The sequence below is a fragment of the Zingiber officinale genome, chromosome 9A, assembly GCF_018446385.1.
Source record: "Zingiber officinale cultivar Zhangliang chromosome 9A, Zo_v1.1, whole genome shotgun sequence".
Taxonomy (NCBI): domain Eukaryota; kingdom Viridiplantae; phylum Streptophyta; class Magnoliopsida; order Zingiberales; family Zingiberaceae; genus Zingiber; species Zingiber officinale.
In genome coordinates this window covers 93,956,630-93,971,563 of record NC_056002.1, presented here as the reverse complement: position 1 = coordinate 93,971,563, position 14,934 = coordinate 93,956,630, and the positions used below count along the sequence as shown (strand labels likewise).

General features: G+C 37.8%; 3 protein-coding genes across 4 annotated transcripts; 1 reads left to right on the top strand and 2 right to left on the bottom strand.

Annotated features, from left to right (window-relative positions):
• Positions 1 to 30: 30 nt before the first annotated feature.
• On the bottom strand, positions 31 to 3,893 carry LOC122018464 (probable serine/threonine-protein kinase PBL26). The gene is made up of 5 exons (XM_042575789.1): positions 3,316 to 3,893; positions 1,494 to 1,678; positions 1,211 to 1,400; positions 613 to 1,001; positions 31 to 519 (listed from the first exon to the last, which is right to left on the bottom strand). The coding sequence occupies exons 1-5, from the start codon at positions 3,404 to 3,406 to the stop codon at positions 271 to 273; spliced, it is 1,104 nt and encodes a 367-aa protein (XP_042431723.1). The 5' UTR covers positions 3,407 to 3,893; the 3' UTR covers positions 31 to 270.
• Positions 3,894 to 4,222: 329 nt separating this feature from the next.
• LOC122018687 lies at positions 4,223 to 9,645 on the top strand. Of its 2 annotated transcripts, XM_042576087.1 has the most exons (12): positions 4,496 to 4,615; positions 4,981 to 5,077; positions 5,188 to 5,335; positions 5,406 to 5,653; positions 5,766 to 5,833; positions 6,042 to 6,196; positions 6,323 to 6,432; positions 6,590 to 6,778; positions 7,186 to 8,117; positions 8,211 to 8,322; positions 8,620 to 8,700; positions 9,395 to 9,645. In XM_042576087.1, exons 3-12 carry the CDS (start codon positions 5,227 to 5,229, stop codon positions 9,470 to 9,472), a joined length of 2,082 nt encoding a protein of 693 aa, XP_042432021.1. In that variant the 5' UTR covers positions 4,496 to 4,615; positions 4,981 to 5,077; positions 5,188 to 5,226; the 3' UTR covers positions 9,473 to 9,645. The 2 variants fall into 2 exon arrangements, with proteins under 2 accessions (XP_042432020.1, XP_042432021.1); XM_042576086.1 differs by lacking the exon at positions 4,981 to 5,077 and having other exon boundaries at positions 4,223 to 4,615; positions 5,123 to 5,335.
• A 729-nt stretch (positions 9,646 to 10,374) lies between these two features.
• Positions 10,375 to 14,279, bottom strand: LOC122019336 (ubiquitin carboxyl-terminal hydrolase 21-like). Its single transcript, XM_042576813.1, has 9 exons — positions 14,040 to 14,279; positions 13,856 to 13,927; positions 13,645 to 13,765; positions 13,444 to 13,554; positions 12,211 to 12,383; positions 11,777 to 12,112; positions 11,581 to 11,700; positions 11,025 to 11,505; positions 10,375 to 10,942 (listed from the first exon to the last, which is right to left on the bottom strand). Exons 1-9 carry the CDS (start codon positions 14,277 to 14,279, stop codon positions 10,641 to 10,643), a joined length of 1,956 nt encoding a protein of 651 aa, XP_042432747.1. The 3' UTR covers positions 10,375 to 10,640.
• Between the last annotated feature and the right edge of the window lie 655 nt (positions 14,280 to 14,934).

Below are 14,934 nucleotides of genomic sequence, written 5' to 3'. Positions count from 1 at the left end.
CCAATTTATATATTTAATGAGAAAATTCGATAATAATAATAATAGAAATACAATTATTTTTATTAAAATATTAAATATGATTATATGGGCTCATACCATGCTAGGCCCAACTGGCCTACGACAGCCCAACCCAATTGCCATCTCCAATTCCCATGTTCAATAATGAAAGCAATTAAGAGTCCAGTAGTAGCAGAGCCATGAGCCATGGATACAACAAACAAGTGCACATTTCCTGTAAAAAAAATTTCAAGTTTAAAGCAGACTCCTAACTCAACCCACTCTGGCTAAAACTTGACACTCGAAATCGTCTGATAGGGAGTCGTTAGATGCTGAATCTTCGATTGCAAGAGAGCTCAATGCCGCTACAACGTCGCTCATTAATGGGCGAACCAAAGGCTCTTCTTGGAGACACATTGCAGCAACTGCAACTGCTTGGCTTAGGCCCTTTGCCGGGTAGTTCTCCAGTAGCGGATCAACTATCTCTGGGAACCTCTTCTGATCTCTGAACACCGGCGTTGCCTGGCGAAATGAGAAAAGTGAAAAGGACTTTGAGTAAAGGAAGGCAACAACTTTGACACTAAACTACTTGATGTCGAAGCAATGATTATGTACCCAAGCAATGAGGTTCTGTTCATTTGTTGGCCTAGTTGTGTCGACAATCCTCCTTCCGGTGATTAATTCGAGCATAACCATACCGAAATTGTAGACATCTGACTTCAGAGTAAGCTGACCTGTTTTTGCATATTCAGGTGCACAGTAGCCATAGGTAGCCACCCTTGAGGAGACATGGGCTTTCTCTCCTGTAGGACCTAGCTTTGCGAGCCCAAAATCGGAGAGTTTTGCATCGAAATTTTCATCAAGTAGAATGTTGGATGATTTAAGATCGCGGTATATCACAGGCGGGTTGGCTTTCTCATGCAAATACTCTAGACCTCGAGCGGCACCATGAGCTATTTTCATCCTAGAATGCCAGCTTAGAGGTTTCTGATCAGGTGAGATATCTGCGAGCAACAAAAATTTCATGTTACCGCAAGAAATCTCTTATTGATCGAGTCCAAATAGTTTATCCAAATTTTCACCAATTTACCCTCCTAAACAGAAGGATCTACTGTAAACTATTATTAAATCTGAAAGTCTTAAAAATTGAATTTCAAATTTGCATTATGAATTCAAGATAGGAAGGATAAAATAAGCTATTATAAGACAATACCTAGCACGTGGTCTACCAAGGAGCCCTTAGCCATATGCTCATAAACCAAAAGTCTTTGATCACCATCAGCGCAATATCCGATAAGCTTGACTAGGTTTTCATGACGAAGAAGACTGAGAGTCCGTACTTCAACAAGGAATTCTTGGTGCCCTTCGAAGCCAATCCTGTCTAGCTGCTTTATAGCTACAATCTAATCATCAAATTTCGAGCATATAAGAATCTCCAACTATAAATAACCATAAAAGTCAAGAAAAACCATATACTCAATGTATCACTCCATTACCTGCCCAGTTTTCTCAAGGCAACCCTTGTAGACTCTACCAAACCCTCCGTCGCCCAAAAGATATTCTCGTCTAAAATTCTTGGTAGCTGAAGCAAGTTCAAGGAACATGAAAGTTTCCGCTGCAATGTTTGCATTTCCAATATCATTTTGAATTTTTCCATTAGGAGTTTTCTCTGGGGGGGATTCTGTGCGACACAAATTCAAATAAGCTTATGAGTTGGTATGAGCGACATAGTTATTACAAACATACATAGATTCAGATGAAATCGCTTTCCAGGTAGTGTAATTGACTACTAAATTCAAACTGATTAATACATATAATAGCAAGTGCATCATTGCATACCAGAGAAGATATTTATTCTCTCATTGGCCAAATAAATGCATGCATGGCAAAATTTTTAGCAAGTTTGGAAGAAGACATTGTTCTTATAACTAGTTACTGCAATGTGGATCATGTTAGATAAATCTAGGAGCATTGTCCTACCTTCCCAAATGAGCCTAATTGTTATTTCTGTATCTCCTACTTGAATGTTATGTGAACCATGAAGGTATTGTCTTATTTTCAGGATAATGAGTTAAACAGATTCATGATCCATCTGCTATCAACTGTTAGATTGTGAGCTCAGTGCTCAGATGAAATGTAAGAAACGTTAGTCACTGGTAGAATAGGAGACTTGAGAGAGGGAAACTAAGCGATAATTGAACTAATTGTCCAAGTTGTGCTTGCTCTATGTTTCAGCCATTGCCTAAAGAAGTGACATCAAAGAAACCTTAGTGCTAAAGTTATGCAGATAACAGATGGAAGACCCAATCAGTCACTAATTTTCCATAGAATGTTCTCTGTCAAAAAGTTTGAGCCTAACTCAAGGAACTAAAATAAAAAATACAGAGATTTTCAACTAGTAATCAAACTCGTGAACTTCCATGCAACATCTAGGTCTCCAAACTCTGCAATTTATCTACTAGCTGAAATGAAATATGAGCTATGGTTGTGTCATAAATGTTTTCTTCTAGTGCCGATACAAGTGAAGGGACTTATTCTCAAATTTGCCTACAAAATATAAGCAACTAAGCAGAATAGATGGTGATTACAAAATAAAGTAATTTGCCCTCTTAAAATTTAACTCTCACGTGTGTTGAGTGCTAGAGGTAGAGGGCCTTGGTCTTGGGTTTGAAAGTTGTCTTCACTCAAATGTGAGCGCTTGAGAACTCTCATAGATATCTTTTCCAAAAAAAAAATAAAATAAAAAACCACTTCCATGTGTTGAGTGTTCAGCAATGAAAGATGTCGAAGAATATGCCAGGAAAAAACAAAGTTGCAACTTGATTATACAGAAACCAACATTGAGTGACCAGTATTACAATCTTATGGTTAGCAACAGCATCAACATACAGTAGATTGCTCACCTTCTTATGGTTTTTGCTAACCACAAGATGTTGAAATTAATGATAACTCAAGGTTGCATACGGATCAGCATTGTTTATGCAGAATACTAATCATTTAAGGAAGCAATATTGTTGAGTCATCTAAGAAAAAATAGAAAAACAGATAATATAAGTATGCAAAAATAATCTCAAAATGATGGTTAAAACAATACATTGCTGACAAGATGGAAAATACTAATAGTTAAGGAAGCAAGACTGTGGAGCCAACACCCATGAAAGCAATTAAAAACAGACAATAGAAGTATGCAAAAATAATCTTGAAATAACGGTAAAAGCATTGAAATTCTGACAAGATTGCAACAGAGAATCGAAGTATGCCAAAGCAATCTCAAAATGGTGACGAAAACAGCAAACTGCTAACGAGATTAAATCTTACCATGCCATTTCGTCACTTCATGGATCTTTGAATTGCGTGAAACTGGGCACAACGAGAAACTCTTCTTCAAGGGAAAATGAGGGCGACTCATTTTGAAGTATTTCCACCAATAGGGTTAACTGTCTATTCCCCTCTAATGCCTCAATTCGATCCTTCAAGCCCACGATCGACGAACTTGGAGCGTTTATATGTAAAGATCAAATCTTTCCGGTCCTTGAGCCCCCGAACCACCAACAAAAAAAAAACCCTAACTTTCAATATGGAACTGGAGATTCCGCCGACTGGAGGACACGATAAAATAAGCTCAAAGACAAAGAAAGCTCTCGCTCCTTGATCCCGAAGGCCTAAATGTGGATATTTAGCGCAAATAAAGCCCCGGAAGGCCTTGAATCCCTTCCGGGGAAGAGCGAGATCGACGGAAACGAAGCTGGTGTAAACCAGGAAAAGCACAAGCTTGCCGGAGCGACCAGCAGGCAAAGAAGGGAAGGAAGGTGGCGACTTTTCTGGGGGCGATGGCACCGATGGCTCCTCCATAAGCGGCCGATGGGGATTTGAGGCCATAAACGAAAGCGCCGAGGACCAAACGTGGATCCAAATTCGCGGCGAAGATTGATGATTCTTATACGACGAACAGATGAACGCCAAGTGGCGTTCACCATTTGTCCGAAGTTTCAGTCTCACCCGCATTTGTCTTGAATTTACAGTTTGACCCCTCACTTTGTATATTTTCTGCATTTTTATTTTATTATTAAATGAATAGATATTTTTACCAGATTGTTATATTTTTATTAATCAAAATGCTGACGTGGCAACCATCCCAATCAGCTCGTCGGATGCCAGCGTGACAACGGCCGGAGCGCCGCTTCTCTACATCTCCAGCGGCTTCTCCTCCGCCGCCCCTGGCCGCGGTGCTTTTCCTCCTCTTTCTCCTACCCGGAGCAGCAAGAGTCCGAGTCTTCCGCCGCCGCTACTATCTCCAGCTGGTCGCCCCTCACCCAGGCGGCAGCGATCGATCTAGTTCAACCCAATCTAAGCCGGTCCGGTAAATAAACCGGATGATAAAATTCTCCCGCTCGAATCCGCTTTGAATTTCCTCGCATTAAAGAAAAGGAAAGGAATAAAAGCAGGTAAACTAAGACGAGGAAGGCGGCCACAGTCGCCGCCGCATCGAGATCGCCTCTCGGAGCCGGAGACCAGATGGGATCGCTATTGAACCCTCCCGATCTACCCTTTACAGCCGCGGAGGAAGACGTCGAGTCCTCACTGCCGCCGCCCGTGGCGAACCCTAGCTCATCTTCAGGTGAGTTCCCGTTAGTCACTTTTCAAAAATTAGGGTTTTCTTATCCTGATTTCGTTTGGTTTTCTGCTATCGGGATTCTAGATGTTAAATTCGTAGCTTTACGGCGATTTTTCCATCTACATTTAGTGAAAGGGTGACTACTGAGGTTGCTTATGTAGTCCGGAAAAAAAAAAAATCCCTTTTTGCCGAAATGGTTAGTCTCTTTGTTTATATCTCTAGATGTTCTGCGTGTAATCTGTCACTATAATCAAAAAGTTTCGTTAAGTTTTTCCTACCTTCTGACTAATACGCTTGGAGTTTGTGGTCACTTTGGATAATCCCGTTTTAGGCTTCTGTTTCATACTTGCTGGATTTGTTTTTATCAGGTATTAAATGTGGCACTTGGGATAATTAACTGCTCATGATTTTCATACCTGCTTTATGCCCACTCTGGTTGCTCTGTTTCCCCTTTTAAGATAATGGGTATGCGATGAACTTTGAATTTTGTTTGTGACTTCATCTTATTAGATGCAAGATTAGTGGATTATAAGATTGATCTAAACCACTGTTGTCAATCACCTAATCCTTTGGAGGAGGAGAGTTTGCCCACTATTGAAGAAGATGGCTTGGATATGCCAACCTTTTCTAAATCGGGAACAACACAGAAGAAGAGCAAAATGGCTAATGGTGTTAACTTGAGGAAAAGCTTAGCTTGGAACTCAGCATTTTTCACTGAAGAAGGTACTTTATTTATCACAATCCTCCGAAAAGCTATTTATCAAAATCCCTAAACAATTCACTCTATTAATAGGTGTGCTCAATCCATTGGAGTTGTCTGTTCTTGGTGGATCTTCCTTGAGGTCGAAGGAGAAGATTCTTTCTCTGGTTAATGGACAGATGTCACCACTACTAGGACTCCATGAAAGAAGTCCAGCTGTTGGCCACCAGAAGTCTTATGGCAAAATGGTTGCACTTTCTGCAAGCAAAGACAACAAAAATTTTAAGGAAGAAAATCTACTTAGCAAGTTAAATGCTTCAATTCCGGAAGAACAGCAAGAGGTAAAGGTTATTGTTTTAAGTTGCATTTTACTCCTAATACTGTGTGTGCTCAACTCCCTCTATACCATTAATTTCCCTAAGAAATGTTCTCATGGAATTTTGTAATGACTAGGGTGAAGGAATCAAATACTCAAGCAAGAACATTGGAAAAGTTGCATCTAGATTAGCAACTCCATCTTCATATCCTTTGCCACTTTCTTACAAGAAGGTTTGAGGTGCATATAAATTTGTGGCCAAGCCTTGATGCAAAGATAAGATTGATTCTCTGTGACCTGGAAATCCAAGGTTTCGGTCATACACTGAGATCTCTACTAGAATATCTCCATTAGTCATATTTTTATAAAATTGAATAAGCAGTCACTTTAATGTAGACTTAACTTTGTTTTACTCAAAAGAGAACTGCAAACACAAATGCTGCAAATCGTACATCCAAAATCCCAAAGTTCATGCCTGCAAAGTCACATACTGCTTCTATTCCAAGGGACACTAGGGATGCCATCCCTTGTGTGAGGAACTTAAAGTCCAATACAAGTGCCACTGCAGGTACTCTTACTCTTTTGTGTTCGTGCCTTTTTTTCCTTTTTTTTTGTTGAGAAGATATTGTAAAGTTAGTTTTGTAGGATAATCTAACTGTTGACCTTGCTTAACGTTCTATGATAAAATTTGCAGTTGACATGGAACACACTCTTCAAAAAAGATGTTTTCAATCAAACATAAGAAACCAATCTGCCTGTCCTCAATCAATGAAACCTTCTGCAATTTATCTTTCTAGGCCGCTGGTGAGGAACTAGATATTTCAACTGCCCTTTTTGACATTATATCCTGAGACCAAGTTACAGCATAATCCTAGCGATAGTTTTATCTCCATTAAAATTATCTTTGTTATGCATTCATCAAAGTGTATATCCTTCGAGACAAGATTTGTTTACTTTTCAGGTTCCGCTAATTGATAAAGGTACAACTGAAAATTTATCAGTTCCTAAAGTGGTGAAGCGAACATCCATTTCTTCTATCACAGTTAATGGATCTTCACCACTCCCTAAGAAAGTCCATGGAGATGCTATTGCACATGCCAAACCATCTGGGTTGCGAATGCCTTCTCCATCACTAGGATTTTTTCAGCAGGTATAATATATAACTAATATTGAAGTTGCTAAGAAATTTGGAATAATAGATTATGGATACATGAATGCTTGAAATGCTCTAGAACACTCTAATTTCTAATTAGGGTGCCATTTTGTAATTGGATCGTAGGATTAGTCATGCTTGCTTGAATGGAAAACGATTATAGACCAAGAAAGTTCCCATTCCCGTTGTGTTTTTTGAGTTTGTGTATTTTGATACTTATCTATTGATGGTTCCAAATACATCAAAAGGGAGTCAAGGAGTGTGATTTTTATATTTTGCCTATTGTTGGTTCCCAGCTCATAGAAAAGGAGTTTTATTGAGTGTACTTGATATTCTGATATCACTAGTATATTCTCTGTTCTCCGAGCTGAATAATGTATAGTTTTATAGTTTACATTTTGCAGGGTAAGCTTCCTCCAACTGGTATCCAGTCTCAAAGAAGTGTTCATCTGTGCCGACCTACTATTCCACTTGGAAAAACAATGGGCGTTACACCAGCAGGTGAATCAAAGGCTTCACTTGCTTCTACTAGGGAAAAAACAATTAATGGTCCTGTTGCCCCAAAATATTTTGCTAGGACGACAACATCAACTAAAATGGAGAACTCTTTGAAACCTAGTTCTTTATCCGCATTTAATGGAAATGTGGCGCATCCATCAAGTGGTGAAAATGCTTCCACGATTCAGCTGGGTATAGATAAGGAAGTGCCTTATGCAAGCAACTCAATGCTGCAGATTGGTGACAAGGCATGCTCTCTTGGGGAATTAAATGAGACTTGGATAGATGAACGCCCTTCTTCAGAGGATAACAGTGCCAAGCAATCACCACCATCATATAGGGGATTTGCTACAGATGCTATTTCAGGACAGGATGAACAGGCAACTGGGAATTTACAAGTAAATCCAGATGCAGAGTTTGTCCTCTCAGATCTAGTAGATGATTTTTCTTCTTTGCCTGCAGCTAAATCATCCTTGAGTTTGTCTAAACATGGAGTTGATAGTTCTATTGCTTTTAGCAGTCTTGAAGAAGATTGTTCTTTAGCTGTAGAAGCAGGCACTGAGGATGAAAACAACTCATATCTAAGGTCCAGCACTGAGCACAACTCTGATACTAATTTCATTAGCAATTCAGAAATCGTGAATCCTCCATCTGAAAAGCCTGGCATATCTGCTAAAACAGTATATTATGGAACAAACTACTCGCCTGTGAGATTGACTAGTGTTTTGGAGGATTCTCTAACTTCACCTTCGGCAAACTGTCAAATAAAAGATCATACGTTGGAGTGTGTTAATGAAGATCATATCAACTCAAAAGAAGAGGAATACTTGTTGCAAGAGTAAGTATTATTCCATAAAGCTAGGTTCCTTGTTGCTTGTTTCAATGTACATGGATTAAAAGAAGCACCATTATTTGTCTAAAATCTGTACAGTGGCAGCGAGAATGAACAGAAGGAAAAAGTGAAGCAAGATATCCACCGTCTCAAACTGAATGCAGTCCCATTTAGCGAGGAGTGGTTAGCTGCAATTGAGACATTTGGAGAGGTGATATCATTTTTTTAATGTGTTCTCCACTCTATAAAATCAATACTCCTAACTTCTATCTGAATACGTATTTGAAATATACAATACACTGTATATCATTTCTTTCTGCATGATATGTGCTGTCTCATCTTTCTATAGAAAAGAAAATAATTTGTGTTAGCAGAGATGCTTAATTTACCTTCAGAACCGAGCTGTATGCAGGATATAGTTTGAGATAGCTGTTGTTATGTTATATTAAGTCTATTTCTGATTTATTCAAAAATTTTCTTTTCTGCACTAACCTATCAATATCAACAGGATATATTAGAGTTGAAGACAGGTCCTGTACAAAATTCTCCAACTGACAAGACTCTTCCTGAACCAGGTCCATGGTCACCGGTATGTCACCTTTTCTCCTTATTTCAGTATCGAACCGTCTGGTGAATATAGGTTATCCACTTCAGCTCACTCAATGTCATGTTTTTAATTATCTATATCTAATCAGTAACTAGCTAATTTCATGGTTTCTCAGTTAGTTCACTCCCACTCCACTATTAAATAAAGCCATGATATTTATATGAAGAGGGGAAATATTCATAGGTGAGATAACATAAAATGAAAGATGTGAAGGGTAGGTTGGGGTCATCAAATTTAAAATATTTAGTCAGATATAATAATAAAAAATTAATTAACATGAATAGCTTGAATAGAGCTCATGGAGGAATATGGTTTATATAACTGATCTGAAATTTAGAACATAATACTTTTACACTTTATTAATCATTTGTTTATAGGATGAAAGAGTATTTCCTTCCACCGTTTATAATGACAAAAAGAAAAAGAAAAAGAAAAACAAACTTCTTTAATTCAATGAGACAACTCCTTCGAGTTGACTAAGTGGGTGGATTTGTTCAAGGCAAGAAGTATTCATGAATCTTTACAATCGCACCTCATGTTTTGTTTTCTTTTAAAAAATGTTTCCAGCTCCCCATTTTAGTATGCTTTTATTTTTATTCTTTCATACAACTTATGATTTTGCCTTAGGCGATCCATATTCTTTCCAATCAATCGTTTCTGTTTTGGCTTTCCACAGATGAAACGCAAAGCTCAAGACGTAGGACCATTCGATTGCACAAAACACTCTACAAAACTCTCTGAACCCACCTCATAGGTGGAGCTGCAATTTGCTGTATCAACAGAGTTCTTGGTGAAACTAAAGGCATAATTGCTCGTCCTGTTAATTGTTATCAACATCATTTCATTTGTTGTAATGGAAGGCTTATGTCAAACACAAACTTTGTAGCATCTGGAGAATAAAAATGGCAGTTCCACGCCTCTTGTTTTTGTTCCATGTTTTGGTAGAATGGCACATGCAGCAAAACACCAAAATAAATATAGAAGAGGTTCATGTTGAGAGCACCCTGTTGTTTCAACTGGCATCTAAATCACTTTGATTTTGTTGAACAAAAGTTCTCAGTCATAGTTCATGATTTATTTCATCCCTTTTCATGTTTCAACAGTGCTTGAGTTTGTTGAACACTACTTGAAACTTGGCTGTCTTTTCTTTGCTCAAGATAGGGCAATTAGAGAATTCATTGCTATAATAACAAGAGGAAGGAATGAGCAAATGCGGCCACAAGCAATTGCCACTACTCGAAGAGAACTCCCTTGACAACACACCACAGCATGTTGTGCAAGTTAATTGTTGAGGAAATAATTCTCATCTTACTGGTCAAGTGTTGAGATATCAAAGATCACCAGTTCTAGGAAAGTTACATGCGGTAACGAGGAGATAGGGGCCTATCTTGAAACTTGGGATCTTCAATATGCAAATGCAATTACTGAGAAAAAGATACTGTCATGAAAAAGCTGTGAAGTTTCTCAATGGTAGATATAGAAAAAGACCCCAGGAACAAATCCTTTAAAAGGTTTCCAGTATCAGTTTACACTCTGCTTTCAAGACACCATGATAACATAAGTTGAAACATATTAAACAGGTTTTGAAATATAGGTTTCTCTGCTGAACTGATTGATACTATCAAGGCTACTGAAAGTTGTTTTTTCAAGTTTTCATGCAAACTGAAGATACTGGATATGCCAAGCACCAATATCATTCAGCATAATGTTAATATTTAGTAGTAGAGATAGATAAGCCTAATTTAGCAACAAGTACTCTAGAACAAATTAAAACTATGCATTGCATCAAAAATAAAGGTCACTGATATTAACAAAAACTCTAAAAAAAATTTTTTTTTTAAAAAGGAAAGAAATCAGCTCATATTTGGTCGTTCAGCAAACAAGCCTTTTCTAATAGAATGTGGATGGGGCTGAGACATTGCTCATGACGTTTGCTGTGATCCATCATCATGCACACCTCGATGAACTTTAGCTTTTTTGCTGCCATCAGATTCAATCAAGTCAAAAGGCCGTTTTCTGGAGGACTCATGTTGAGAAGCAAGACAAGCCAAAATGCCTGATCTCCGAGATTTAGGCATGCCCCTTATTAATCTGTTAAATGCCTTGTTCACTTGGGTATCATCTTTCATAGGCTCTGGAGCTGTTTGGTTGCCAACAGGCTGGTATGTTTGCTCATTCGCGGCCTTGCATTCCTCTGCTGGAGGTAAGTCATCCTTCTCATCTTCTGTAGGATGACAAAAACGGAAATTGTAAGAAAGCAAAAAAGTGTATAACAGCGCAAGTAATATAGTTGATTCAAAGCATACCTGTGATTTCATCTTCAGACAAATCATCCAGATCCTGGACGGACATGGACCATCCGGCAGATTTTATTGGAGGTCGATCATCACCACCAACAGAATTCTCTCCCCCCTTCATCTTGCTTTGGAGTGTCAGATGTGTAACAAATTTGTCTGATAGAATCTTCTCAGCATTGCCACAATTTGGTACCACAGGGTTAGTTTCTATATGGCCTACTAGAGATACATTGTTGCTGGAACCAAAACTTATCAGGCCATCAGGAGATTCTCTCAAACTACTGAAACAATCTTCGCTGTTTGTAGGAGAGGAAAGATACCTTTCGTGACCATTAAGCACAGATATTGGAGAAGTGCCATTCATATCATCCTCAATATGTTTCTTCTTTGTGTCCATAAAGTTTGAGAACCAACATGATGTACCTTTCTTAACATAAAAGAGTACATAGGCTTCTTGTTCTAGAACATATGCCTCGGAAACTCTAGTCACCTACAAATAACAACAATGTTAGAACCAGTATCATGACTGTAACAAAAGTTCAACACAATAGATGTAAAAATTTACCTTATGGTCATCAATCTGATACCATGTGCTTGGAGAGGATCGAACAAAGCAATAGTAATGCCCAGAATATGGTGAGCCAATGTGCACCAGAACCGTAGAAAGATTATACTTACATTGGACCTGCACTAATCATTAAGAATGAGAACTTAATTTTCTTACAATCATACAACCAACAAAAAGCACAACTTAAGCAAACCTCATCTACAGGACAACTCAAGAATGAGCTCAAGTCTAGTTCCAAAGGAAATTCCACTGAATCATAGATCTTGTAGCATGTATTTCCAACATTCTTAAATCTCTTCAAGTGTAGTGCAAGTACTTCTGGTGCTAAGTCCAACTTGAGCTGCTTCTCCATTATGACTTGCGACTTACATCCATTGCAATTTAATTTGATTTCAGAATCATCAATTTTTTCTAACCTGGTGAAGGATGCTAGGGCATTAACAACACTGTCCACATTATCAATCTCCAAGCTAAGATCCAGATGTGGTTCGAAGGAGTTAGAGAGGTGGCCACAACCACAACAACGTAGCTGAAACAACAAAAATATATCATATAAATATAAGAGGGAAAAAAAGAAAGGGCAAATCAAACATAAATCCATATTAACAAAGATGTACATAGAATTACCTGACTTCTAAGACGCCCTCCAAATACTTGTGTAACAAAGCTATCTTTATCTAGCGAAGACTTCCAATCCTCAGATTTGCTAACAAGACAGCAAGAATGGATTCTATCCAACAATGATTGGAAGAATTCATGAGCATCTTCTTGCTGACCTAATTGGAAATAAGGTGATATTTCTATAAATCAAAAGGTTAAGGACTCCATGCTTCACTAGGTTGCTCTCTCCATAAAAAAAACATTTTATTTATTTGTACTAGCATATAAAGATAGGGATACTAGCAATTTCTATCAAAGTTCACAATGCCAAATTAGTCATGCCAAATACTACAAAACAGCAAATCAAGCAAGTAATAGATAAGATTAGCAACTTCAAGCTAGTACTATACTGGAAGATAGAATATCACCTAGATTTAACATCAATAAAATAGGAAGTTAGACATCAACTTGATAGACTTTATTGCCCATAACAGTTCTCTCATGACATAAGAATTTTCTTCAAGATGGTTAGTTCAAAATAAAAGTATCCATATATTCTCTGTAGACTTGCCTGATAGATACTGCATCAGAAGTTACCATTATTATATCGCTGTTACTCATCAACTCGTTCAGTTAATGCACATACAAAATAAAACTAGCAACTTTGAGCTATTACTACATCAGCAGCTAGAAAACTTTATTTAACTAATGGTCAAAACAAAACATAACATAACATAACATTTGTTTTTGGTCAACAATAAATTGAACGATGCATGAATTAGTGACGAATATCACCTAGATGATAATAGGTCAAATATATTGCCTAGACGAATAGGAAAATTCCACATACATCCCAGATCAGATATTAGGCACCGTAACAAATAAAAAAAACCAAGATACATGAGTTTTGATTGCATATTAAATTCCACAATTTTGATTGCATATGACTAACTAAAAAACAAAAATTAAATCTGGTTAGACAAGGGAAATATGTATTCTCGACAAATCATTAGTTGTTAAACTTGAAGTTTCATGCCAGTACTAAAATCAGAAGTTGTTAAACTTTATCAAACTAGCTTATGTTCATGTGGAGATGCATGGAAATATATAATGGCAAAATAAATAAACTACTGAAGAGATCCAAGGTAGAAAATCAATTCGATGAAGATATTTCATGCAGCTAAACAAGCAGATATTAAGCACAGAAAAAAAAACAAGCCCAGAACAATATTATCTGAAATGACATAGGAATGAGGATACTGCTTAAGTTTTCAGCAAAATTTACTGGTGAGATAACAAATCCGGGCAACAACAAACAACTGTTGATGTGCTGTTTCAGAGCACATAATGAGCAGAAATCCCCATTAGCACCTGCATGTTCACCAACAGCAATGCACTGATGTCAGAGATAAGTCAAAATGAAAGAGCAGTCGGCGGACCAAAGGCAGTCCAGTCTCATACCACGGAAGCAAGGAGAGTGACCCGTCATGCGAATCTTCTGCACAAAGGGTACCGTATGCGTAAGGCACTGCAGAACCGCATTAAGAAAGCACGTATTCCCCAAGTTCTTGAGGCCAGCACCCTGAACCCATCAATATCACACCAAGATGGAAACTTTATAAAAAAAACAGCTATTAAACTACCGGATAAGACCATGAGGCCGAAATCTCACCACCAGACGGGTTCGTTCACACACAGGAGAAGGGGAAAAGAAAGAACTTCGTCCGCCCATCGGATCGAGCGCCTAAATAAGACGCAGGAGACAACAATTTGGCGGCTATAATTGGGTGAAACGCGAGGTAGAAACAGCGAGAAAACACGAGCAAACCCTAGAAAGCATCGAAACTAGAACTTACCGTGAATTTAGGATCGCCAGAAAGGAGAGGATCTGCGGCCATGCCGAGAGATTTTTTGAGGAGGAAACGGACGCGGATTGAGATCGAGGTTTCCAGGAATTGCCAAAATGGTCTTACAAATAAGATCATACGAAGGAGGGAGGGAAATGGCGGACCTTTGAAAGCAGGCGCAGCGCCGCGCCACGCCCAGCCCAATTCAAGAACTGGGTAGGGAGCTTCTCGCGAATTAAGAGATGGCATAGCAATTTCTACACTTGAATATACCCGGTGTTTTATTTGATGATGGGAGGCAAATGGGTGGTTATATTTGGGTTATGATTATCTCCAATTTTAACTCCGCTAAAGTATATCCTTAATTGACAACCTCCAAAGTTTTTATTTTTACTGGGGGCGCTTTTGAGATATTTCAATAAAAGGGAAGTTTATGATAACAAAAATAAAACTATTAAAATACTTAATATCAACAAAAATTTAAAAAGCATTTTTTTTAAAAAAAAACACAGACATTATCGGGAAATCTTATCTTTAAAAAATTCTTTTAAATTTTATGCTATAGAAACATTTATTTTATGATTGTTCACCTTGCTTAATATTATATTATTGTAAACTATTTATGATAGATTTTCTATCCAATTAACTATAATAGTGAAATGCAAGTATCACCATTTATATGCATCGGAGCATGGAGAACATTACTAAACCATAATAATAATTATGGGAACATTATAAATAGTATTACAATTCAAGTTACATCTCCATAAAATATACATACATATAAAGTTGGTATTTATTTTCCATATTGCTAATTCATCAAGCAAACCATCAATACCAAGTATGGGAAATTATGTCCACTTAGGAGTATTTTGGTAATATCACTTATGAGATCATGGGTGGT